The sequence below is a fragment of the Hemiscyllium ocellatum genome, chromosome 16 (genome assembly GCF_020745735.1).
Source record: "Hemiscyllium ocellatum isolate sHemOce1 chromosome 16, sHemOce1.pat.X.cur, whole genome shotgun sequence".
In the NCBI taxonomy this organism is placed as follows: Eukaryota; Metazoa; Chordata; class Chondrichthyes; order Orectolobiformes; family Hemiscylliidae; genus Hemiscyllium; species Hemiscyllium ocellatum.
In genome coordinates this window covers 9886105-9913490 of record NC_083416.1, presented here as the reverse complement: position 1 = coordinate 9913490, position 27386 = coordinate 9886105, and the positions used below count along the sequence as shown (strand labels likewise).

Sequence of the window (27386 nt, the reverse complement as noted above, 5' to 3'; positions counted from 1 at the left end):
AGCACCCGGAGGAAACCCACGCAGACACGGGGAGAATGTGCAAACTCCACACAGAGAGTCGCCTGGTCAGTTATGGGCAGAAACTTGTTCACCCACGGCCTCATTGGATACTCTTATGAGATTGAAGATACTTAGCATGTGTTGAGATGTCATGCACCACTCATTTCTGTATGTGTATTCCACGATTGTTTAAGCCACATCACCCGTCTGCACTCAGATTACATGCCACCCTGACCTTTGTTTAATTCGGGTAAATCTTTTGTGCAGCTGTTTTTAAATCTCCTGCTTCACTGTGTTGCCTCAAAGTGAAAATGTTGAATATCTCTCCTTTCCTGAAACATTCATTCTTCTAAAGGTATGTTTCAGGTTCAATCCCAGACCACCCTCAACATGCTCATATTCACACCCACGCCTGCATGGTGCTTGTTCCTACTTATTTCGTTAACTGAAATAGATATCGTAGCTAAACCTAATTCTATCTTTCCCACATTCTGTGGTTGGAAAGTTAGACAAATAAATTGATGTGGAGGAAAGTGTGGGTTACCTCCCTAATCTAGCAATCTCTGGTATGGCACCTGGTTTTCTTCCAATTTTCCTCCTAGTGGCTCTGCACTGATCTTTATTCATGTTATTTTTTTGTTACATTTTACCTGGTTTGGATAATCCAAGTTGTGTCATTAAAGTCCAATTGAACAACGATTCTTCGTTACCCATATGATTGATACGGGTCAAGGTGAGGCCTCGACTTTTAATACATTTTAAACTGCAGGTTGTTCTGTTATAACATGCATTTAGCCAATGTGAATTTGCTGCAATGCAATTGACTATTTCTACAGCGTGAACTTCTAAAATGTGCTTTGGCTGTAACACAATTACATCGCCAACACTTTAAGCGCTGTTTCTGACGCGCAATTTTTCTGTAATGTGGGGTTGCAAAAGAATGCAACCATCACGTTATAGAAGATACTTGACCTCATGTTGTCTGGCAAATTCTCTGGTCCAGCATAAACTTGGCCTGAAAGCTGCCAGACTTGGGAGGTGCACTCTGCACCTGACCCAATGGGGTTTAACTTTCACTTATTGTGAGATCAATTCTCTCCATTATGCTCAGAACAGTGGGTTAAACCAGATTATAGCTTTCTATTTATCTTTTGTGTCGTACCGAATTGCAACTTCAGTTGCAACTGAAGAAAGTAAAGAATGCCAAACCAATGCCAGTGCCTTTTTTAAAGCCATAATTAACCGTGAACTGTAATAAGGTGGATGAGTTCTGGGGTGAGGTCGTAAGGATCTTACAATCACCTTACAATCTCTGAGTGCAAATGATGCACAAGTCATTGCACTGCTAATTTGGTGATGGTGCTTTTGCTTCAGTCCAGAAGCAGACCATCACTTGCCAACTTCTACCCCAATGGGGAAAACAGAAGTTGCTGGAGAAGCTCAGCAGGCCAGGCAGCAGCTGTGGAGAGAAAGCAGAGTTCACATTTTGAGTTCAGTGACCCCGATATTCCTGGATATCCATAAACTCTGTCAGGTTGGTAGTCACATGGTACCCCAAACGCAAAAGCACAAACAGCCGCCGGGAAATGAAATTCTTTGTGTGAGACCAACTGGAGGGTGAAAGCACAAAATGATTTGCTTCAAACATAAAAATAACTGGAAAAGCTCAGCAGGTCTGACTACAATTATGGAGAGAAAACAGGGTTAACATTTTGGGTCTAATGACCCTCCTTCAGAGCTAAGACCATAAGATCAAAAGAAACATGAGAAGAAATGAAGCCATTCAGCCCATTGAGACAGCTCCACCATTCAATCACGGCTGATAAGTTTCTCAACCCCATTCTCTCACTTTCTCCCGTAACCCTTGATCCCCTTGATCTTTAAGAACCTATCTATCTCTGTCTTAAATATATTCAATGACCTTGCCTCCTCAGCCTTTTGTGGCAGTGAATTCCATAGATTCACTACTCTCTGGCTGAAGAATTTTCTCCTTATCTCCGTTCTAAAGGGTCTTCCCTCAGGTTCTAGTGTCTCCTACAAATGGAGATCCTACAAGTGGATCTTCCCAACATCCACTCTGTCGAGGCCATTCAGTGTTTTGTATGTTTCAGTTAGATCCCATGTTTCAGATGGGTCCTTCTAAACTCCATCGAGTATAAACTCAGAGTCCTCAAATGTTCCTCATGTGTTAAGATTTTCATTCCTGGGACCATTCTTGTGCACTTTCTCTGAACACGCTCCAGGACCAGTACATCCTTCCTGAGACATGGGGCCCAAAACTGCACACAATACTCCAAATGTGGTCTGACCAGAGCCTTAGAGAGCCTCAGATAAACATCCCCGCTTTTAGCACAGAACAGTTTGGCGTATATGCGGAAGATGGGGTGGGGGAAGGGCAAAGGGGTAAAGAAGAGGTAGCACTGGAGACCAGAGAGAGAGAAAAGCACAGTTTGGCAGACAAAGGAATGGTAAAGGTCAGAGTGGGAGAATCAGTGGCTGCTAATGGGAACCGTTGGTGGCTGATAATGGGTTGTTTGTGCTAGCAGTCCAAGTGATGACCAGGCCAGGTGGGTGAGGGTTTGGGGAAAGTCATGGGAGAAGCTATTCACATCCTAAAATTATCAAACTTGATATTGATTCCAGAAAGTTGCAGGGTCCCCAAGCAGGAAAATGAAGTCCTGCTCTTCCTGGAGCTACACTTGAGCACTGCAGCAGAGATGCTGGCCAGGGAACATAGTAATGATTTGCTTCCTTCTATGCCTGTGTAAAATGTGGATTGTTTTCACTCTGACCACAGAATGGACAGACGTTCCACATTAAACATTTACCACACTTAGATTTGCAGTCAGAATGCCAAAAGATTACACATTTGGCTTATTAAGTGCCCTGAGCTTTAGAACAGTCCCAGGCTTTATCCTTGCTCTTGCAGCAAGTCAGTTGATCCAGTAAATTGATTGGAATTGTCACCAGTGATCCTGGGGAATAAAAATTAGATTTTTCACTCCAGGTGCTAGGAATCCTGTTAAAATAGAACAATATTGGCATGTAACAGGAATCCAATTAGGCCTTGCTTAGATTCTCTTCTGTGTTTGAACAGCCTGCCAGCACTCACTGCCTAGAATTGCACATTAAGAATAGGCCAGACTGCTAACTCCTACTGAGTCTGGATCTGGGCAGATTTGATTATTTACCTCACACAGTTTATTTATTTGCATATTGTGATTGAGTCGCTGGTGTATGATGTATCTGTTATTTCTGCTCTATTACTCAGTCCACATTAAAAGCCTTTGAAGAGCCATTACTTTCTTGACTAGTTTGCTACAGTGTGAAATTAATAATACATCACTGTTCCAAGGCGAGCAGCACATCACTGACATTAGTGAAGATGTTTAGCTGCTTTCATACTTTGTATTGCGGCCACAGGTCCTTAGGGCAATTCCATTCAAACCTGTGCCCACTATCATCTCGAATAAGGGCAGCAGATATGTGGGAAAACTGCCAACTACAAATTCCCCTCACCATCATGGCTTAGAAATATATCACTCTTTCTTCATTGTAGCTGGATCAAAATCCTGGAATTTCCCCCCCTAATAAAATTGTGAGTATACCCCACAGCACATGGACTGCAATGGTTCAAGAAGGCAGCTCACCATCACCTTCTCAAGGACAACTGGGGACAGACCAGCAACGTTCACTTCCCACTAGTGAATAAAAACTCTCCCAGTCTATTTAAAGGTGTTCATTGATTATTCCTGAAGGTAGTTGATCATGTTATCCTGAAGGTGTTGAGCATTCTTTTCTGAAGCTGCTAATCACTGTATCCTGAAAGTTTTAACCATTGTTTTCTGAAGCTTTTGACCCTTTGATGAGAGAGTCAATTTCTCTGGGCCCATCTGCTGACATCCAAACCAAGTGATCACGCTCGATCTCATCAACAAGTAGGAGTTGGATCAACACCAGATTGGTTCTCTATTACTTTCACACCCATCTTTCCGGTTAAAAGTTCTGGGCTTCTATGAGTAGGAGCACGCTTGACTTTTTCCTCCCTCGACAAGTGATGTTGCAGCCAATTCTTGAGCTTTCCCAACATCTCCCCTATTTGAGAACTGACTCAGCCATGACCAGAAATTGAACATAGGTTATATCCCTTTGCAAATAATTATTTTAACTTTGAGGGAATGAGAAGCTGTGTAATAGTACAGATTGTGACACAAATTATTATCTCGATTTAACAGTGCTCCTTCTTTAACAGTTTAAAATATTGACCTCCAAGGCAAGTTCCTATAGTACCTGGTTGTAAATGTAAAATCCTTGCAATATAAAATATAAATGAGTTAGTGAATGATTTATCTCCAATCTCTTCACAGCGATGAAAAAAATAAGATACACGTGGCCCCTCAGAGCTGGAAGGCTTTTTTAAAAAAAATCCCTACTTTCTGCCCACATCTGAAGTGTTGACCCTTGCAGTATTGATTCATGAGAACCTTGTGGCATCATGTACAAATGGCTGTTTCATAAGCCCCAGACATCTGCTTGTCCAGTCATTGGGCTGGGATGGCAGTGGGTATCACTGCTGAGCTTGCTGCTGTCAATACCAGGCTTCTATTGCTTTGCTATTTGTTCCTGTGCTATGGATGCAGTTCGCAAGGCTGAATTCAATTGTTTGTCTCTCATCACCGAGAGAAAGTTGGAAGTACATCTTCTTTTTTCACGGGTTGCAGGTAGCATTTTAATGCAACTTGAATGGCTCGTAGGACCAGTTTGCTCACTATTTAAGAGTCGACTTGTAAGATTCAAAACCATAGGTAGACAAGCCCATGAAGAGATAACAGGTTAACTGCCCTGAAAATATTTTCTGAACCTGTTGGGTTTTTAACCACAATCTAACAGCTTCTTCACTCAACAATATATTCAGAGTTGGTCTTCTTTCACCTGAAGTCATACACGTTCAGCTTTCTGGCCATGACCTCTAGGTTTGGGGTATGAAAGATATAAATGGTTAACTGTATCAATGCACAAATAATAGCTCCAACAGAAATTGGGCAGCACAATGGCTCAGTAGCTAGCTGTGCTCCTCACAGCGCCAGAGACCCAGATTCGATTCCAGCCTTGGGCGACCGTCTGTGTGGAGTTTGCACATTCTCCCTCTGTCTGCGTGGGTTTCCTCCAGGTGCTCCGGTTTCCTCCCACAATCCAAAGATGTGCAGGTTAAGGCAGATTGGCCGTGCTAAATTACCCATAATGTAGGTGATTAGTCAGGGGTAAATATAGGGTAGGGGACTGGGCTTGAGTGGGTTACTCTTCGAAGGGTCGGTGTGGACTTGTTGGGCCAAATGGCCTGTTTCCAAACTGTAGGGAATCTAATCTAATCTAATCTAAACTCAGCACATCTGAGAGCCTCTGTGGAGACAAAGCAGAGTTAATATATAACAAAGAACTATAATTCAAACTAGTGAGAATGTGAATTTGGAAGATCACATGGAATCACATCTGATGGAAAAAGGGTATTAGTGAAACCCTACCCTATCACGGTTATGCATATAGTTATATTGTACTTTAGATACCTGGGGAGAGATGTTTCTGTTAGATATTTTCCAATGAGCCTATTCAGAGATTTAGATTAGATTCCCTACAGTATGGAAACAGGCCCTTCGATCCAACAAGTCCACACCGACCCTCCAAAGAGCAACCCACCCAGACCCATTCCCTTACATTTACCCCTGACAAATGCACCTAACACTACGGGCAATTTAGCATGGCCAATTCACCTAACCTGCACATCTTTGGACTGTGGGAGGAAACTAGAGCACCCAGAGAAAACCCACGCAGACGCGGGGAGAATGTGCAAACTCCTCACAGACATTTGACCGAGACAGGAATTGAACCCGGGTTCCCTGCCGCTGTGAGGTAGCAGTGCTAACCACTGAGCCACTGTACAGGTGTATTATTGCATACACAGGAAATAGGTTCGACCTGAACCCAGTCCTTCAGTAGGGACACCACTAAGGTATTGGAAAAGCCCGCACATATATAATTATAGGCAATAAGTGTTAGTTTGTGCAAGCCTAGTGTTCAGCCCTCTGATGTTTTAAGGTCGTAAAATCGATAGTGACCAGGGGACATGGTTGACTTTCCTTCTCAAGAATTGGTCTTCTTTCACCTGAAGTCATACATGTTCAGCTTTCCGGCTGTAACCTCTAGACTTGGGCTAACGTACAGCTCTGCTCACTGAGAACTGACTTAGCCAAGAAGAGAAACCAAACACGGACTGTATGTCTCCTTACTTCAGTTTTGTTAAACTGCTGAAGGAATGTGGGAACAGTTTTACTGGCACCAAACTTTATTTTGCTGGACCCTTTTTCTGAACTGAAATCAGTCATCAAATGGTGGAATTTCAAGGAATAAAATATACCATCTAGCCTTTCCTCATGACACTCTACCGTGGCAGATTTCAAATTCAGAATATTACCTAGGTCTCCAGATTAACACGATAATGATAATACCACTCAACCAGACTCCTCACACTAACTTCATGTTTATGAAATTGTAAATTATGAAATTTGAATTTAATGGATTTAAATTGTTAGCCACTTATAGCTAAGGCTAAGGATGAGTTGAAGAAAAATCCTCTCTCCCTAGTTTTTCCATGTTGCTTGGGCATAAGAATGTCTCTCGTCATCACGTTGTCAATGTGAAGCACGTTCATATTATGTCTGATGTATTTGACAGTTTGTTTTTTTGTGTGTGTAACTGCGATACAATAAAGTTGCTAATTCTGATCAGATGCATTCCTGAAGGTCTTATCACCATGACCACATCTTCACCATCACACTCCACCCTTGAACCATTCCAATCTACCACACAGTCCCAATCCCATTTGAACTCTGTTACCCAATCTGGATTTCAAGCCTTCTTTTCTTAAATCCCAATATCTTTACATCAAATGGATGAATGTGTTTAAGATCAATGAGAAAAGAACACGATTTTGTTTAATGGCACCTCTGGTGAGCCAGACATCAGTGATAGGCAAGTTGCTGGCAGGGATTCTAAGGGAAAAGATTTGCATGTTTTTGGAAAGGCAAGGGCTGATTAGGGATAGTCAGCATGGCTTTGTGCATGGGAAATCATGTCCCACGAGCTACATTGAGATGTTTGAGGAAGTGACAAAGAGGATTGATGAAGGCAGACATGGTCTATTTGGACTTCAGTAGGGGGTTTCACAGGGTTCTGCATGTGAGACTGATTGGTAAGGTTAGCTCAGTGGAACACAGGGTAGACTAGCCATTTAGATACAAAGCTGGCTCGGAGGTAGGTGACAAAGGGTGGTGGTGGAGGGTTGCTTTTCAGACTGGAGGCCTGTAATCAGTGATGTGCCACCCAGGTCGATGCTGAGTCATAATTTGGATATGAATAGAGGAGGTTATTAAGTTTGCAGATGACACAAAATTGGTGGTGCAGTGGGCAGCCAAGAAGGTTACCTCAGAATATAACAAGATCTTGATCAGATGGTCTAATAGACCAAGGACTGGCAAATGGAGTTTAATTGAGATAAATGTGAGGTGCTGCATTTTGGAAAGGTGAAGTAGGAAAGGGCTTATACATTTAACGGTAAGGTACTGGGGAGTGTTACTGAAAAAAGAGACCTTGGAGTGCAGGTTCATAGCTCCTAGAAATTGGAGTCCCAGGTTGACAGGATAGTGAAGAAAGCCTTTGTTGCACTTGCCTTTATTCATCAGTGCATTGAGTGTGAGAGTTGGGAGGTCATGTTATGGTTGTACAGGACATTGTTTACAACACTTTTGGAATACTACATTCTAGTCTGGTCTCCCTGCTATGAGAAGTACATTGTAGAATTTGAAAGGGTTCAGAAAAGATTTACAAGGATGTTACCAGGGTTGGAGTCTGTAGGGGGAATCTAAATAAGCTTTTTTCCCTGGAGCATCAGAGGTTAAGTGGTGACCTTGTGCAAGTTTGTAAAATCATGAGGGGCATGGATCGGGTGCATGGCTAAGTTATTTTCCCGAGAGTGAGAGAGTCCAAAGATAGAAGGCATTTGTTTAAGGTGAGAGAAGAAAGATTTAAAAGGGACATAAGGGGAAACGTTTTTACATAGAGGGTGGGGCATGTATGGAATGAGCTGCTAGAGGAAGCAGTGGAGACTGGTACAATTACAACATTTAAAAGGGTGTATGAATAGGAAGCGTTTAGAAGGATATGGGCCAAGTACTGGAAAATGGAATGAGATTAATTTAGGATATCTGGTCTGCATGGATGAGTTGAACTGAAAGTCTTGTTTCCATGCTGTACATCTCTATAACTATATGTTCCTTTTTCTCTGGCAGAGTTCTTGCATTGGGCTCATTGAAAAGATTTGCAAACCTGTCAAGCATCAAAAAGAAAACTACTAGCTACTGTTCTTCACCCACACAAAGTAACATGTGTGAAACCAGCCCATGGGCTTAGCATCGATATTTCCATAATCCTTATTTTATAAGGGTGTGAGAGTCTAAAAGGATCAATGCTAAGGAGTGACTTAAGCACTAACTGTCATGAGCATGCCTAAGGCTACAGTGAGAGAGCAATTTAGGATCTTAAAGGAGTCTTATGTACCACCTGGTTTTTCTTCATGGTCTTTGTAACAATATCTATTACATTAATATAAATTGTACATAGTTGTTAATGTGTAATATCCTTTATATTTTAAAGCTTCTTCTCATTAGACTACCAAGTGACTTTCGTCCTATAACACTAGACCAGGCATGTCCTTGAAATGCCTACTTTGAAAGTGGATGGTGGCAATAGTTTAGAGAGATGATACAACTTGGTGAGCAGCATCACACATTGCTCATAACTAGATTATTCCTATCACTCACCTAAGCTGGGAAATCTACACCAGATATAAATGACCCAACATTCAAGATTTCACCCAAAGCAACAAAACTTTATTCAGACCATAAGATATAGGAACAGAAATAGGTCATTCAACCCATCGAGTCTGGTCCACCATTCAACGAGATCATGGCTGATCTGATAATCTTCAACTCCATTTTTCTGCCTTCAGCCATAACGCTTGACCCCCTTACTGATTTAAAATCTCTCAGCCTCAAATATACAGTGATACAGCCTCAACAGTAAAAAATTCTAGTGACACACTAACATCAAAGAGAAGAACTCTTCCCTCATCTCTGCCTGAAATGTCCAACCCCCTATTCCGAGACCACATCCTCTGGTGCTAAACCCTTCCTTAAGGGGCAACAACGTTTCCATATCTCAGCTGTCAACTTCTCTGAGAATCACTGCAGTGCAGGAAGAGGCCATTCAGCCCATGCTAACCTTCTGAAAGGCATCCCATCCAATCCTATCACCTGACCTATCATCACATTTTTAACTGTTGCCAATCCACATAATCTGCTCATCTTTGGACACTGAAGCACCTGACAGAAGCAAGGAGAGCATGCATGCTCTACAAAGTCACCCAAGACTGGGATTGAACCCCAGCCACTGGCACTATGAGATAGCAGTGGTAGCCACTGAACCATTATCCTGCCTCATATTCTTCTAAACTCCAATGAGTACAGGCACAATTCACTCAAACATTGCTCATCAAACATTCCCTCCACATTTAGGATTAGTCTAATGAACCTGCAGAAAGTTTCAGAGAGCATCTCCGGGAGATAAGCACTAAACATTCCCTCCGCACTGTGGCCAACCACTTCAACTCCCCCTCCCACTCTGCCAAGGACAGTGCCAAATCCTGGACACCCGAAGACTGGAGGAAGAGCACCTCACCTTCAGCCTTGGGACCCTCCAACCACTCAGAATCAATGACATTTTTACCAGTTTCCTCATTTTTCCTCCCCCACCTTATTTCAAAAACCAACCCTCCAAATCAGCACTATCCTCTTGAACTGCCCCTGCATCCATCTTCCTTCCCACCTATTCACTCCACCCTCCACTCTGACCTATTACCATCATCCCCCACCTTCATCACTCTCAGCTACCTTCCCCCCAGCCCCACCCCCCTCCATTTATCTCTCAGCCTCCTTGGGCACTCGCCCCCAAATTCCTGATGAACAGCTTATGCCCAAAATGTCAATTCTCCTGCTCTTTGAATGCTGCCTGACCGGCTGTGTTTTTCCAGCAACACACATTTCAACTGTTAATACTATTGTCAAACATTTTAACACTTCTCACATGAATGAATGCCACTTCCAGTTAATTAGTTAGTTTCCCTGAGGATTTGTTGTTCAATTGGTCTTTGTTGGTCCTCCTTCCAGGTAGCTGACCAGGCTATTTCCCCTGTTCCTTGTCCAGCTGCAGTAATAGCCTGAAGTTCAATGAGCACCATGCTGAATGTGATTCCACTTCCTGCTCTGCCTCATACACACTGTCTGACCATTTCTACGATGACAACAGTCCATGATTGTCAGCTCATGTTCACCACGGCAACCCTCCCCAGCAGAGAGGTTCCCACGACAACTGGCCAACTTCCTTCGAGATCTGTCTACCTACGCAGAAACCATTCTGGTGTATGTACAGAGTCACGTCCTGTGAAGTGGAAGGGGACTAACTCTCTCCATCTGTGCATGGTTTCACCAAACAACCATTGCATAAGAGTAACTGCAAACTACAAAATGTTTTGCACCTTACATTAGTGTTTTGACAAGACAAAACTATAAGAAATCTGCACGTACACATTTATGTTGGAGAAAATATTTGAAATACTTGACCTTTGTTTGGACAGCTGTCTAATATTAATACAAAACTGTAGATTTATAATCAATGTCCATTATTAACACTCACGTAGTGCCAGCTGATGCTACTATTGGCCAAGTCAGGTCCCAGAATGAAACGTATTTCAATGGATTTATTAAAAAACATAATGTCAAGATCATTCACTGAAGCAAAAGCACAAAAGGCTGCAGATTTTGAATAGCAATGAAACTGAAACTTGTTAATAAAAAGAAAATAACAGAAAGAACCAAAGCTAAGTAAATACAGAGGATAGTTTGGAAGATCTTAAAACACGCAGCAAAACATAAATTTGTTTATTCCTCAATATTGTCACATTACAGATTCCCAGTGCTCTCCAATGAACTGCGAAACCTTTTTACATGAGTGTTAATAGAACTGAAAGTTTAGACTTTCTCAGGTTTCCATGACCTGCAAATTTCTAACCAAACATTCCTGGTCCTGAAATTGCATGGACAAAGTTCTGACAGAAGTAACCTATTCCCTGAATTCTTCTGCACTCCATTCTCAGATAGAAATAATATTTTACTTCTGTCTTCAACAACATTTCTCCAAAAAACTATACAAAAACTTCTAATCTTTGAGTTTTGTTGACTAAAATCAATTCTTCATTATCCTAAATCAAAGATAATGGCCCCTAATGTTTACACTTGAGGTCATGATCCCCACAGTTTTAAAAAAAAAGGATCCCTGCTTCCTGATACATACTAGATTAGATATTCTTTCGAGAAAGATTGACTTTGTTTTGTCTTTAAAATACTCTACCAATAGCAGCATTCAAGAAACACGTAGGTAAATTCAGGAACAGGAAGGGAATAGAGGGATACAGATCCTGTAAGCAAAGACAGTTTTAGTATGGAAGGGCAAATTGTGTCAGCGCAGGCATGGGGGGCTGAAGGGTTTGTTCCTGTGCTGGATTGTTCTTTGTACCATAGTAACTGGTGTCCATATGCCACAAGTTTGGAATCCAAACTCTAAAACTGATAAGTTACACACCTTTCATCTCAACATACTTACAAAGGGTAGTTTAAACACTTGGAAAAAATACTTGACTTTTGTTTAGACAGCTGTCTAATACCAAACTCATAGTTCTATGTTCAACTCTTTGCAGTTTTAAATCAGACTTCCCGGTGCTCCCTGGGTTTATCTACGTTAGACTTATAAATGCATCCTAACAATTTTAACCTTCAAAATGATTTTGCATTGGTTTTACCAATGTTAAAAAAATGCCAGCGATTAGCAATTATGAATCTAACTTTTCTCTGTTTTCAGAAATAACTTCCTTAATGTAATGACCCTTTAATGAAATTTAACATGCACCAATTGTCCACACACACCTCTGTCCTGGCAACAGAAAATATCTGAACCTTAGAACATGCTCCATTCCTGCCTATTTCAGTTTATACTCCAACTACAGAGCATCATAGAATCCCTACCGTATGGAAGCAGGCCATTTGACCAATCAAGTCCACACAAACCTTCTGAAGGGCATCCCTCCCAGACCCACGCACCCCCAGCTTGTATATCCCTGGACACTATGGGCAATTTACCATGACCAATCCACCTTACCTCACTTAACTGTGGGAGAAAACCAATGCAGGCACAGGGAGAATATGCAAACTTCACAGTGTCACCCGAGGATGAAATTAAACCTAGGTCCATACCACTGTGAGGCAGAAGCACTAACCACTGTGCCATTGTGCCACATTTCAGCACTGAAGAGTGCCAAGTAAAAATGTTCAAAATGGGAAGTATTTTCCTACAGACTTCTGTCCAGTGGATATTCCTTCTATTGGGAGTTATGTGTTCAAGTGGAAACTTCCACCCTCACCAATACAACCTTGAAGCCTTAAGGATTGTGAACCATCTTGGGGTTTTGTATGTGATCTCATTTTAGTTCAATAGGACATCAATGTCACTTTTAGAAACAAGTATTAGTTCATGAGATATTGAAGACCATGGCAAATTCCAACCTATTCCAGGTTACCGTGAGATAATGATGCTCAGTCTTCTCCATGACTGTTGTATAATTTAGTACATGGTTCTCCCTTCAGTGGCAAACTGAAGACAGCCCCCCTTGGTTGGGACTGGAATGAGATGAAGGTCACACCAGGAAACAACAGCAATTGTTTTACTAAAATATTTCAGTTGGATTACAGATGGCAATCTCTTAACTCTTTATTCCTGGTTCTGCATATTTATTTCAATGTGTGTATACTGTTATGGATCAGGCCAGATACCCTCAAAACAATTCAAGGAAGTAGCACAGACCCTAACTTTGCTAGTTGTTTAAAGCAGGTGTAACACGGATATTCCAGGAGGGATACAGCTGGTCAAACCAGGCAGTTTTAGACTAAATAGAATTTATTTACTAGATTACCGAGTGACACACACACCAAAGAGAACAGGATGCTGAATAACTTAACCTATCCAACAGATCATCCCAACTTAACAATGTTGTTCCAGATACTTGAAATGATCCCCATAAACACCCCTTGGTACAAAGGGTAAAACCAAACACAGGGTCTTACAGGAGAGATGTCAGAGAGAAAGCCTTTTGCATGATGCAGTATACACAAATTGGCCCTAAAACCATCCAAACTCAGGCTTTTCAGAGCCTGTGTTTTTAAGACCTTCTGAAAAAAACTGAAGGACAACATAACCTTGTTAAAGGAGCAGCATCATTACAATAGTAATTCTCAAACAAACTTCCTGCACTCAACGAGTCTCAGAACCCGCACTTTTTGTTTTGCAGAATGCCGTGACATCCTGCTTCCCATGATGACGGATGAGCTGCAGACCCAGCTGGATCAGAAGAATGAGAAACAACAAAACCAGGAATTAAAGTACTGCATCGAATTCCTCAATCACATCCTGGAGGTCCTCAGTCAGCCGAATGTGGTAGGTGATCCTGATCATGGTTTCAATAATTTCCTTCTCAACTCTGACATTCTTTGTATGTATTCATTATTTCTTGGAATATAGGCATCGTTAATTACCCTCTAACTGAGAAGCTTACTAAGGCCATTTCCTGAAACAACTAAGAAACAACCTGTTAACTTCTGAAGAAGAGTCATTCTCTCCATGGATGCTGCCAGGCCAGTTGAGTTACTCCAGCACTTTTTGTATTTGTTTCAGGTTTCTGGCAGCTGCACTATTTTGCCTTTGTTATAGGGTTAACCACATTGTTGTGGGTCTGAACTCACATGTCAATCAGACTGAATATGGAGGCAGAGCTCCTTCCCCGAAAGATAACAATGTTAACGAATGAGTGCTTTTTTGCAACGGTCATTAGTAGTTTCATGCTTATTGTTAATAAAACTAGTTTTGCATTTTATGATGCGTTGTATTGGGATTTGGACCCATTTCACCAGAGCATTCACCCAGGTTTTCAAGAAATCAAGAAGACAGGATAGATAGGGTTAAGCTATTCACGGTAGTTAGTGACTCTAGAATTAGGGGCATGGTCTGAGATTTGAGTCAGACTATTCAGGAGAGATGTTTGGAAGCTCTGTTACACACAAAGGATGGAAGATGTTTTAAATTCTTCTCTAAGTGGCTGTTGATGCTGAATTAATTTTAAATCTGAGATAGATAATGTTTTACTAAGCAAAGGGATATGGGCCAGAGTCAACTGTGTGGACATATGCCACAGACCAGCCATGATCTCATTGAATGGCGTGTGATGCTAGAAGGGCTGAATGGTCTACACCCATTCCTGTGTATCTAAAACACCACTCAATGTAAATTGATATGAATTAATAAACATAAGTTTGCAACAAATTAGTTTAGCGATAGTAAATAACTGACACTCTGTCTAATGTAAAAAGGTTCCTATTCTCATGCATTCTGCAGATTGGGGACAACACAGCTAAATAGTTGCATGTTTAGCTTGAACACAGACACTGTACATCAAACAATTTCGACTATCTGAGAGGCATTGAGATGTGGTAACACATAAATGTAAATCTTTCTGAAATATGGTTAGGGGAGCCCTAACCTTGACCCTAACCCTGAATGTAAACCCCCCTAATCCTAGTCCTAACTCTAGTCTTAACCCTGACCCTAACACTCCCTAACCCTAGTTCTAAGCCTGACCTGAAGTCTCCCTAACCCTAGCCCTAACACTCACCCTAACCCTGATCCAAACCCTACCTTAACTCTAACCATAACCGTAACCCTAGCCGTAACCCTGACCCAAACCATCCCTAACCCTAACTCAAATCCTAGCCCTAAACCTTCAGAAGAAGGGCTCATGCCCGAAACGTCGATTCTCCTGCTCTTTGGATGCTGCCTGACCTGCTGCGCTTTTCCAGCAAAACATTTTCAGCTCTGATCTCCAGCATCTGCAGTCCTCACTTTTAACTTACCTTAACTCCCAGCAATAAATTATCCAACTGACAGTTTTCATAGACTAGTAATGTTCATGCAACACACTGGGTTGAATTTTCGCAGCCACTGAACAATTGGTGGATACAGAGGTCAGAACATCCCGCCTGTAGTGATTGGGGGAATGGGACAAGCGGGGAGGCGTAGGGATGTAGTGTGTAAGTAATGATGCAGGTTTGGGAAAACAGCGTGTGAAAACTGGCTAGGTCCCACACAGAACCTCCACAAAACTTGCCCAAATTGACACTTGGCTGAGTTCTGCTAAATTCCAGCCTATTTTGTTGCTGAAAGATTTCAAAACTGCTCTCTCACCATTGCACTTCCTCTGCCAAGCCTCTGAAACCTGTCACCCCGTTGCTTACAAGAATTGATCAAGCTGCTGAAATTTTATTGAGCCTGAAAGTATTCAAGAAAAGTTAGAGACAGGGTGGAGAGCAAGAAACTTTTTTTCCCAGAGTGGGAGTGACAATTACTAGGGATCACAAGTTCGAGGTGGCGGGGGGAAATGTTGAAGGGAGATATGCATGGAAAGTTCTTTATGCAGAGGGTGGGGTGCCTGGAATGCATTGCCAAGGAGGTGGTAGAGGCGGGCACAAAGAATCATTTAAGATATATCTAGACAGATACATGCATGGGCAGGGAGCAAAGAGATACAGACCCTTAGAAAGTAGGTGACAGGTTTAGATAGAGGATCAGGATAGTGCAGGCTTGGAGGGCCAAAGGGCCTGTCCTTGTGTTGTAATTTTCTTTGTTCTTTGATCTCTGTTCAGTTCTCTTTCCATGACCTTTGGAGGAAGAGAAACCCAAATATTTTTCCTCTCTCTGTCTTGAATGGGTAGCACTTTACTTTAAAACATGACCCCTAGCCCTGGATTGTCCCTCTAGAAGGAACACCTTTCCCATCTGCATCCCATCAAGATCCTTAGGATCTTGTATGTTCCAGTGGAGCCCTGTGATTCTTCTAAAGTTCATCACATCATCCTGTACAATGTTTATAAGAAGAGAACATGCTCATTACAGATATTAGTTTTATCTTCTTGTTTGCAGTTCTGAGCAGGTTTTCTGAAGGAGGGTCACTGGACCTGAAAAGTTAGCTCTGATTTCTCTCCACAGATGCTGCCAAACTTCTGATTTTGTCCACTCCAGTCTGACACCGGCACTTCCACATCATTGCCTGATAGCAGAAGGTTAAAGCTTTGTTGGCTAGTTAGGTTTAATTACTGAGATGATCAGGAATCAGAGGTGTCATTTCAGACCCTATCAAGAATTTGAGCTGGACTCCTCAATTCTCCGTCTAGAGCTATATAACATCATCAGATTGGGTGTAGCATAATGCAGTCTCCAACATCAGCAGTTCCATCATCTTTTACAACATTGGGATACATGAACTGCATTTTTAATTTGTGTGGGAATTGAAATGGGAGCTGTGCCAACAATGTTCCCTCCTCCAGCACCATTTAGCAATAACAGATATATGTGTTCTGTGTAAAAGTGAATGGAGAGATATAATGAATGGGTTGACCTACTAGGAAGGCACAGAATTTAGACTCCAGTTTATTTAGCTGGGAAGGATGGGCTGTTAAAGGGGGAGCTTTAATGGACTCAAGGATTTTTATCTTTCCCTAACATTTATCATATTTTTTTTATTTGAATCAAAGCATTGGCATTTGGCTCTGGAATTAATTAATTCTTGCTTTGAGGATTCAATTTTAATCTCAGAAATGTCTTGTTACACTCTCAATGAGCTGTCTCGAAGCCTGATTAATATACCTTCGCAATATGGGGCTTGAAATGTCTCTTTATGCCTTTGCTGAAGGTCAGAATTGTTTGATAGAGATACTCTTACCCATGCAACCCATGATCTTTCAAAAGGACATAGTTCAGGTTCAGCTTGAGGTGATGGTTTTCTGTTGATTATTTCTGGATTGAGAATTTATTTGCTCTTACAGATCTTTATTAGTAGCAGGCTATGGAGTTAAATGCAAACATGTTAGCACAACTGGAACAAAAATTAACTTGCAGGTTCTTTCTACACAGGTAGAGCTTCATGCATTTTCCATCCTTTCGCTCATTAATGGTCTTTGCTCAGTGTTACCTCTCACAAAGTCTCAAGTTAATGTACTTTCATAATATTTGATTTGTTTAAGACATTCTGTTGGGATCAAGTGCAATTTTTATGTGGAACTCATCTCGTTTTACCTTCCAGTAAAGTCCGTGGAGAGTCATATTGAGCAGTTGATCCCATGAGCTCCCTGTGTCTTGAGTTGGATGAAAGTTAATGCCATTCTCTGTGGACGTAACAGTCATATTCTGAAAAGACTTTGGAGTGTGGTTATTGCAGGATGTTTCCATTAGGACCTGCCTCATCTACAGTTGCCAATAAATGGGCACAATATCTACATCACCCAGATGACATGAACAACAAATTATTTAGCAACAGGGACAATTGTTGAATAAAAAAGTTGCTGATGGCACCAAGTGATAAACCATAATAGGTCTATCCTAAAAATTATAATCAATCCAAAAATCCCAAAATGGAATTATCCAAAGAAAAGGGAGTTGGATGGACTCAGTGGGCAGATAAAGGATATGAATTATATTTTAAGTGGCGGACAGGACAGCCCAGTGATATTATTGATGGACTGTTAATCCAGAGACCTAGTGATGTTCTGGGAACCCGGTTCAAACCACATTGTGGCAAATGGTAGAATGTGAGTTCAGGAAAAATCTGCAATTAGGAGTCCAGTAGAACATAAAACATTACAACGCAGTACAGGCTCTTCGGTCCTCGATGTTGCGCTGACCTGTGGACCCAATGTGAAGTCCATCTGTCCTGCACTATTCCTTTCTCATCTATATATTTATCTAATGATCACATAAATGCCCTTAAAGTTGGCACGTCTATACTGTTGCAGGCAGTGCGTTCCACGCCCCAACTACTCTCTGAATAAAGAAACTATCTCTGATATCTGTCCTATATCTATCACCCCTCCATTTAAAGCTATGTCCCCTCATGCTAGCCATCACCATCTGAGGAAAAAGGCTCTCACTGTCCACCCTATCTAACTCTCTGATTACTTGTAGGTCTCAATTAAGTCACCTCTCAACCTTCTTCTGTCTAACGATGACCTTGAATCTGTTGTCAATTGTTGGTAAAACCCTATCGTGTTCACTAATGTCCCTTAGGGAAGAAAGTTATCATCCTTGCCTAGTTTGGCATGCATGTGACTCCAGACCTACTATCTTGTTGTTGACCCTTAGCAGCCCTCTGGGCAATTAGGATTGGCAATAAATGCCCAGATTCTTGTGAATGAAAACAAAAAGTGCTGGAAATGAAAATGGACAATGTTGAATGTGTAGATTCTAAATACAAGGGACAAAAGGTTATTCAGTGCAACAGCTTCCATTGTTAAGTGATTTTTCTGTTCATTTTGGCTAGATGCAAAATTGATCACTGTTGAGAACTCTGCCGTGAGAAGCCATGTTAAATAGGGACATGTCTAGCAAAAGGAGAAGTGAGAATCCTAATCTCAACTGGAAAAAAGGGCAGGGTTAAAGCAGCAAAGTCAAAGGGTGATTCTTGATGTTAAAAGTTACGGAAATTAGGGTGTCAAGATTCGGAATCTAAAGCATATCAGCTAGAAATGTGGCAGTGCATCAAATGCAATATTGCTGAAGAAAGACCTACTTTATCAGAGTTTTTCATCTTGCACTCATCAGGACGGTATGGTGGCACAGTGATTAGCACTGCTGTCCTGACAGCGCCAGAGATCCGGGTTCAATTCCCGCCTCAGGCTACTGACTGTGTGGAGTTTGCACATTCTCCCCATGTCTGCATGGGTTTCCTCTGGATACCATGCTCTGGTTTCCTCCCACAGTCCAAAAATGTGCAGCTTAGGTGAATTAGCCATGCTAAATTGCCTGTAATGTTAGTGTAGGGGAATGTGGACTTGTTTCCATGCTGTAAATAATCTAATAAAGGACAATTCACAAGAATACCAATTCAGGAAGAAAGACCATGTTGCATGAGGAAAAAATGCTGATTAGTTGGCAGAAGGACTCTGATTGGTATGAGCATTACTATGGAGAATGTATCCATTAATGCTAATCAACAGTTAATAGTCAAGCTTTAGTTACATTTTAAATGAGGCAGGTTAACAGTGATTCATGGTGGCCTTGCTCTGAGAGCTAAACTAATGAACGGGGTGCCACTTGGTTTGTTGTGTTGAAATCAGCGCAGTGCATGTTATTAAATTTGAATTTGATTAATTGGCTAGCAACTACCTGCAAGTCTTCCTTTAAAACTTCACATTTTAAAACTGCCTCTGATAGATTTTAACAAGCATCTTTCATTCACCCAACCTACTTACAAAGAAAGGGGATCTCAAAATCAGTCACCACGGCCTCAAATTCCTTTGTTCGTGAAATCAAAATTTGACATCCCTGAAATGTTAATTAGGCAGAAGGTGATGATGTGTTGACTTAATGTGAGGAACCACAGTCCACAAAGGACCAAGGCACCTCTCTGAGGCAGACACATTTGGTTAGATGTAGCTAAGGGTAATTATTCCACAAGCATGGGGCAAGGTGAAGAGGTAGAGACTCCCTGAGGTACCACAGAAAGTGAAATGGTTGAACTCAAGCTGTTGGCTTATTTTTTTGCACCACAGTTGACCTTATGGCAAGGGCGTGAACAATTTGGCCACAGTGTTATGTAGCTTGGACACAGACCTTTGGGACCATCTTGTCCATGCCTACCAGATATCCGAACCTAACCGAGTCCCATTTGCCAGCACTTGGCCCATATCCCTCTAAACCCCTCTTATTCATATACCCATCCAGATGCCTTTTTAAATGTTGCTACTCTACCAGCCTCCACCCCTTCCTCTGGCAGCTCATTACACAACATGCACCCCTCTCTGTGTGAAAAAGTTGCCCCTGAAGTCCCTTTTATATCTTGCCCCTCTCACACCATAAATTTTGGACTTCCCTAACCTGGGAAAAAGACCTAGGCTATTCAACCTATCCATGTCCCTCATGATTTTATGAACCTCTTTAAGGTCAGCCCTCTGCCTCCGACGCTCCAGGGAAAATAATCCCAGTCTATTCAGCCTTTCCTTACAACTCACACCCTCCAACCCTGGCAACATCCTTGTAAATCTTTTCTGAGCCCTTTCAAGTTCCATAACATATTCCTTCTAACAGGAAGTCTGGAATTGAATGCAGCAATCTAAAAATGGTCTAAACCAATGCCTTATACAGCTTTAACATGACCTCCCTACTCCTATACTCAATGCACTGACCAATGAAGGTAAGCATGTCAAACGCCTTCTTCACTGTCCTGTCTACTCGCAAAGAGCCATGAACCTGCATCCCTAGGTCTCTTTGTTCAGCAACTCTCGCCAGGACCTATCTTAAGTGTATATGTCCTGCCCTGATTTACCTCATCAAAATGGCGCACCTCTCATTATATCTAGATTAAACTCCATCTGCCACTTCTTGGCCCATTGACCCATCTGATCAAGGTCCCATTGTATTCTGAGGTAACCTTCTTCACTGTCCACTACATCACCAATTTTGGTGTCATCTGCAAACTTACTAGCCTTACCTCCTATATTCGCATCCAAATTGTTTACATAAATGATGAAAAGCTCTGATCCTTGCAACATTCTGCTTGTCACAGGCCTCCAGTCTGAAAAACAATCCTCCACCACCACTCTCTGTTTCCTATCTTCAAGCCAATTTTGTATTCAATTGGCTAGCTCCCCATGGACTCCATGTGATCTAACCTTTCTAACCAGTCTACGATGTGGAATGCCTTGCTGAAGTCCATACAGACAATTTCTACCACTCTGCCTTCAATAATCTTCTGGCAATGGGTGAAAATGAGGCAAGATTTTTTCTATACCTCATCACTCTGGATGTAGTTAAGGACAATATGTTCTTGGTTGTGCTATCTGCCATAGATAAATGTCCCTGCTGCTTAATTCCCTTGCGGCTTTCCCTTACACTATAACTCTGGCTACACTTTAAAAGTACTTCAATGGGTGGAACGTGCTTGGAAAATCTGGAGGTTGTGAAAGGCATGACTGAAATGCAAACTTTTTCCTTTTCTTTAAGATGCAGACAACGCACACACTGTTAAATAAAACTACAGTCAAAATTATAGCTTATAAATCATTAGACTGTAAACTCAGATCAGGCAATGCATGTTGTTTTCCTGCTGACTCATATATAAGTGTGTTGGAATGATTTAATACCTGTGCTGAAATCAGATGGATTTTAGTATGAAGTAAATTGGTTAATGTTGTCTACCCAATTTTTGAATAATCTCGGGTCAATCTGTTTTTTCAGAAGTGTTTTTATTCACTCAGCTTCAAATCCAGTTTCATTCACTAATTTCCCCTGAGGTTTCTGACTATGTTGTTTCCTTAACATGGTAGAGCCATCTCTTTCGGTTAAGTAGAGAACACAGATGCCTGTTACCTGGCTCAGAATGGAGAGGAGTGCTTGAGCATCTGGGAGAATTTAACAATAGAATGGGTCAAAAGAGGTGGAGACTGGTACAATTATAACATTGAAGAGGCATCTGGATGGGTATATGAACAGGAAAGGCTTAGAGGGATAAGAGCCAAGTGCTGGCAAATGGGACGAGATTAAGTTAGGATATCTGATTGGTGTGGACAAGTTGGACCGAAGGGTCTATTTCTGTGCTGTACATCTCTATGACTGTATGACTCAATGTATATGATAACTTGGCCATTGTTCCTCTTTGCTGAACTAAAGAATCTTGTTCATTTCCTCCCTTCCCTCTCCAGCTTGGGAATGCTGAGTCCTATCAAGTGCCTTGTAGTAAGTGCATTATTCTACAGCACTGACAGTTAACCCCCCCCCCCCCCCTCCCCTCCCCCCATCCAGCTCCTCAAAGTCATCTTCAGCCATGATGTGTGACAATCATTTACCAGCCATGATTGGAGATTGTACTCAAGTACAATGATTTTTATATTGCAGCTGGAATGGTCAAATATACAACTGGCATGTCAAAGGTGTGTTTCATGCATCTGGACCAACCCTCTGGTACAACCTCCCCTCGAGGGCTGTCAAAGTCTTGTGCTTCAGCAAGTCATAAAAACTTATTTGGTAGCACCCACAACTTCCACAATCTGGAAGGACAAGGATGCTAAGCACTGAGATTATTTATGGTTCCCCTCCAATTCCCACATGATTGAGACTTAAACCTATATTGCTGCTACTGCATGGCTCATGTTACGCATAAAAACAATCATAGACATAGGCACCATTGTTTCTCTTTGATCTGAATCCTACAACCTCACTACTTTTTGTGTAGGAGGGCTCATGTAGTCTAACGTGAGTGTCCCAACCTCTGGACCAGGAGGTCCTACATCAGGCATTGATAGCAATGGAAGATGTGTCAAAATTGAAAGAACTCTTCAGAGGTTGCAGTCCTATCCTGAGTCACCCCTAATTCACAAGTGCATAAGCTTTGACAATAGCACTGCCTCTCACTGAGTCAGGCACTCCAAGACTCCAATATCCCTGACATTTACCCGTTGATGTCAGCCAGAGCTCCCTGGTTGGATTAACTGCTCCATTTAGGGAACCCATGCTCTATGATGTCCAATGGCTGACTTTGTTAAAATCATTGCGTTAATGTGGCCATAAATATTGATAATCAATCTGTCAATCTTTCTGAGGCACTTACTGCAGGCAGTGCGATAGGGGGAGCATTCTAGACAGAACCATGAGGCAGCTATAGCTCAACAGTCTCCTCATGTCCATGCTCTTACCATGAACCAGTGTCTTCTTTTACTCCAAAGTACTATAACATACACCATTTTGGTAAAGACTCCTCGCCCAGCCATGACTTTTAAACATTTTACAATTAATCCCTTGTTTATAGCTCCTTGAAATAAACCCCTCAATGACTAGAAACAGTGTGATTACCTATAGCCTATTGTCATTTCATGACAAATGCATTGTCCTTATCTAGTCTACAGTGACTCCAATCATACATCAATATTGCTGATACTTATCTGCCTTCTCATGTGATCTACCAAGGTCTTCCATTTTATCCAAGGTAACTACAGCTGGACAATAATTATTATGGAGAGAGAGAGACAGAAAAAACACAGTTAAGGTTTTGATTCCAAGAAATTCTTAAGTAGAGTCATTCGTTAACTTGGTTTTTCTCTCAACACCTGTCAAATATCTCCAACTTTTCCTGTTTATATTATTTCAAATTTCCAGCATCTGCAGCATTTTGTCTTCATGCACCATAAGGGGCATGGATAGGATAAATAGACATGATTTGGAGATGCCGGTGTTGGACTGGGGTGGACAAAGTTAAAAATCACGCAACACCAGGTTATAGTCCAACAGGTTTAATTGGAAGCACACTAGCTTTCGGAGCGATGCTCCTTCATCAGGTGATAGCGGAGGGCTTGATCGTAACACAGAATTTATAGCAAAAATTTACTGTGTGATGTAACTGAAATTATACATTGAAAAATTGATTGTCTGTTAAGCCTTTCTTCTGTTAGAATATAGTGATAGTTTCACTTCTTTCATGTGTAAATCACAAAACCCTTCTTTTTAAAGTTGAATTTTCGGGTTAGCTGTTAACAATAGTGATAGCTAGACAATATGTTGAAGGTATTAGCCCCCTGTGTTCTCTGTCTATGCCATGATGTTTAGATTGATTCTAATCTAATAAGTGAGATAACAGCGTTTTACATAAATTCATGCAGGTTTTGAACTCAGAGTTCTACATGAATGGATGCAGGTTTTGAGCAAAGTGCAATATAACTCTGCAAGTACAAATTCACCCCACAAAACATATGTGTGCATGTGGGTCTTTGTGTGTGTGTGTGTGTGTGTGTGTGTGTGTGTGTGTGTGTGTGTGTGTGTGTGTGTGTGTGTGTGTAGTGAGCGCAGAGTGTCTTAAGTCTGTGAGGGAGTGCATGTGTGAGTGTGGGAGTGTGCGTATCCTATAAGGGTGTGTGTGGGTGTCCGTGTGCATGTCTGTGTGTGCCTGTGTCCATGTGTATGTGAGAGTGTGTGTGTGTAGGAATATCTGTGTGTGTGTGTAGTGCAATGGTGATCACCTGTAATGTGACATGAGCCCAAGGTCCTGGTTGAGGCCCTCCCTATGGGTACCGAACTTAGCCATCAGCCTCTGCTCGGCCACTTTCCTCTGCTGCCTGTCCCGAAGTCCTGGAATGGGCGAGTCCAGAACTAGAGGGCATAGGTTTAGGGTGAGAGGGGAAATATATAAAGGGGACCTAAGGGGTAACTTTTTCAAGTAGAGGGTGGCGCATGTATGGAATGAGCTGCCAGAGGAAGTGGTGGAGGCTGGTACAATTACAACATTTAAAAAGCATCTGGATGGGTATATGAATAGGAAGGGTTTGGAGGGTTATAGGCCGGGTGCTGGCAGGTGTGACTAGATTGGGTTGGGATGCCTAGTCGGCATGGACGGGTTGCACCGAAGGGTCTGTTTTCATGCTGTACATCTCTATGACTCTTTGCCTCTATGACTCGCTTAGCTAACCACATGCACACACTTAGAAAGAATGCAACCAAATACAGAATCCATTAGAAAATGGAAGACAAAGGTCAGAATCTTGCCAGCCCTGCTGAGGGGCAGTTGGAAGCAGTGAATCTGTAGCAATTTGCAATATGGATTCTTTGCCTTATTTCCACTGCTATTGATCTTGCTGGAGGCAAAACCCCTGCTGCCTGCCAAGAAGCATTAAGTTTCCAATCAAGGCAGTTAAAACTCTCCTCTTTGTTTGAATGCAGCTAGACTGCTGTGAATGGTACACCAGCCTCTCTCTGCTTCCATTGCTTGGCAAATGAGAGATGCAACTTCACCATGGGTGGTCAGTGCCACATTTCGGATGTTACTGCATTTGCATGGATCTCAACGTATAATCAAGTTGTGATAGGGGCGCGCCATCGCCAGCAGCATGACAGAACATGTTTAAGAAGGCTGAATAGCTTACAATTGTTCATAACTTTCCTCAAAGGAAAGTGTAAAACTGAGGGTCAGGAGATTGTCTACCATCCAGCCTGGGTGCCACGGTGGCGATACGATTAACACAGATCAGTCGGAAATAATGATAGCTGATAAAAGAAAACTCACTGGTAGAAATTATACCTTACCTGATAAGAATTGTTAGTAGAATGAGAGAATAGAGTCATAGAGATGCACAACATGGAAATAGACACGTTGGTCAAACCCGTCTGTGCCAAGCAGATATCCTAACCTAACCCAGTCCCACTTGCCAGCATTTGGCATAAATCTCTCTCAAGCCTTCCTATTCATGTACCTATGTTTTAATTGTACCACACTCCACCAATTCCTCTGGCAGCTCATTCCATTCACCCTCTGCATGAAAATGTTGCCCTTGAGGTCCCTGTTATGCCCTTCCATTCTCACCTTAAACCTATGCCCTCTAGTTTTGACTCCCTCCCCTGAGAAAAAGACCTTGGCTATTCACCCTGTCCATGCCCGTCATGATTTTAAAAACCTCTATATCGTCATTCCTCAGCCTCCGAAGCTCCAGGGAAAACAGTCCCAGTCTATTCAGCTTCTCCCTATAGCTCATACACTCCAACCTTGGCGATGGCCTTGTAAATTTCTCTGAATGTTTTCATGTCTCATCTTTCCTATAGCACGGAGACCAGAATTGAATGCAGTATTCCAAAAATGGCCTAACCAATGACCTGCAAAATGTCCTCCAACTCCTATACTCAGTGTTCTGACCAATAAAGGCAACCCTACCAAATACCTTCTTCACCATCTTGTCTATCTAAAGTTAGATGTCATGGAATACAGGGAGAACTAGCCATTTGGATACAGAACTGGCTCAAAGGTAGAAGACAGAGGGTGGTGATGGAGGGTTGTTTTTCAGACTGGAAGCCTGTGACCAGTGGAGTGCCACAAGGATCGGTACTGGGCCCTCTACTTCTTGTCATTTACATAAATGATTTGGATGCGAGCATAAGAGGTGCAGTTAGTAAGTTTGCAGATGACACCAAAATTGGAGGTGTAGTGGACAGCAAAGAGAGTTACCTCAGATTGCAATAGGATCTTGACCAGATGGGCCAATGGGTTGAGACGTGGCAGATGGAGGTTATTTCAGATAAATGCGAGGTGCTGGATTTTGGGAATGCAAATCTTAGCAGGACTTATACACTTAATGGTAAGGTCCTAGGGAGTGTTACTGAAGAAAGAGACCTTGGAGTGCATGTTTTTAGCTCCTTGAAAGTGGAATCGCAGGTAGATAGGGTAGTGAAGAAGGCGTTTGGTATGCTTTCCTTTATTGGTCAGAGTATTGAGCACAGGAGTTGAGAGGTCATGTTGTGGCTGTACAGGACATTGGTTAGGCCACTGTTGGAATATTGCATGCAATTCTGGTCTCCTTCCTATTGGAAAGATGTTGTGAAACTTGAAAGGGTTCAGAAAAGATTTACAAGGAGGTTGCCAGGGTTGGAGGATCTGAGCTACAGGGAGAGGCTGAACAGGCTGGGGCTGTTTTCCCTGGAGCGTCGGATGCTGAGGGGTGACCTTATGGTGGTTTGCAAAGTTATGAGGGTCATGGATAGGGTAAATAGGCAAAGTTTTTTTCCCCAGGATCGGGGAGTCCGGAACTAGAGGGCATAGGTTCAGGGTGAGAGGGGAAAGATATAAGAGAGACCTACAGGGCACCTTTTTCACGCAGAGGGTGGCACGTGTATGGAATGAGCTGCCAGAGGAAGTGGTTGAGGCTGGTACAATTGCAACATTTAAAAGGCATTTGGATGGGTATATGAATAGGAAGGGTTTGGTGGGATATGGGCCGGGTGCTGGCTGGTGGGATTAGATTGGGTTGGGATATCTGGTTGGCATGGATGGGTTGGACTGAAGGGTCTGTTTCCATGCTGTACATCTCTATGACTCTATGACTCTATATGTGACTCCATCTTCAAGGAACTATGAACCTGCACTCCAAGGTCTCCTTGTTGGTCAAGAGTGCTTTTAAAATGCTTTTAAGAAAATCTATATTATTCCAAATATTTCTTAAAATCATAAATTAAGTAGTATTCTTATTCTGTGTGCAAAGATGTGGAACTGTGCTATGTTTGGAGTATAGTGCACAACGTAAAGAACCCTATTGTGGGATGGGTGCAGGAATCATAGAAAGGGTAAAACTATGGTTTACCAAGAAACTGGGTATAAT

At 42.1% G+C, this 27386-nt stretch overlaps 1 protein-coding gene across 1 annotated transcript in view; it reads left to right on the top strand.

Moving 5' to 3' along the window:
- Nucleotides 1–27386, top strand: part of LOC132823334 (dedicator of cytokinesis protein 2-like) — a 717727-nt gene that overhangs the window by 286348 nt on the left and 403993 nt on the right. The window contains exon 26 of the mRNA XM_060837030.1: nt 13508–13653. Coding sequence (XP_060693013.1) covers nt 13508–13653 — 146 coding nt within the window. The remainder of the gene's footprint in view (nt 1–13507; nt 13654–27386) is intronic.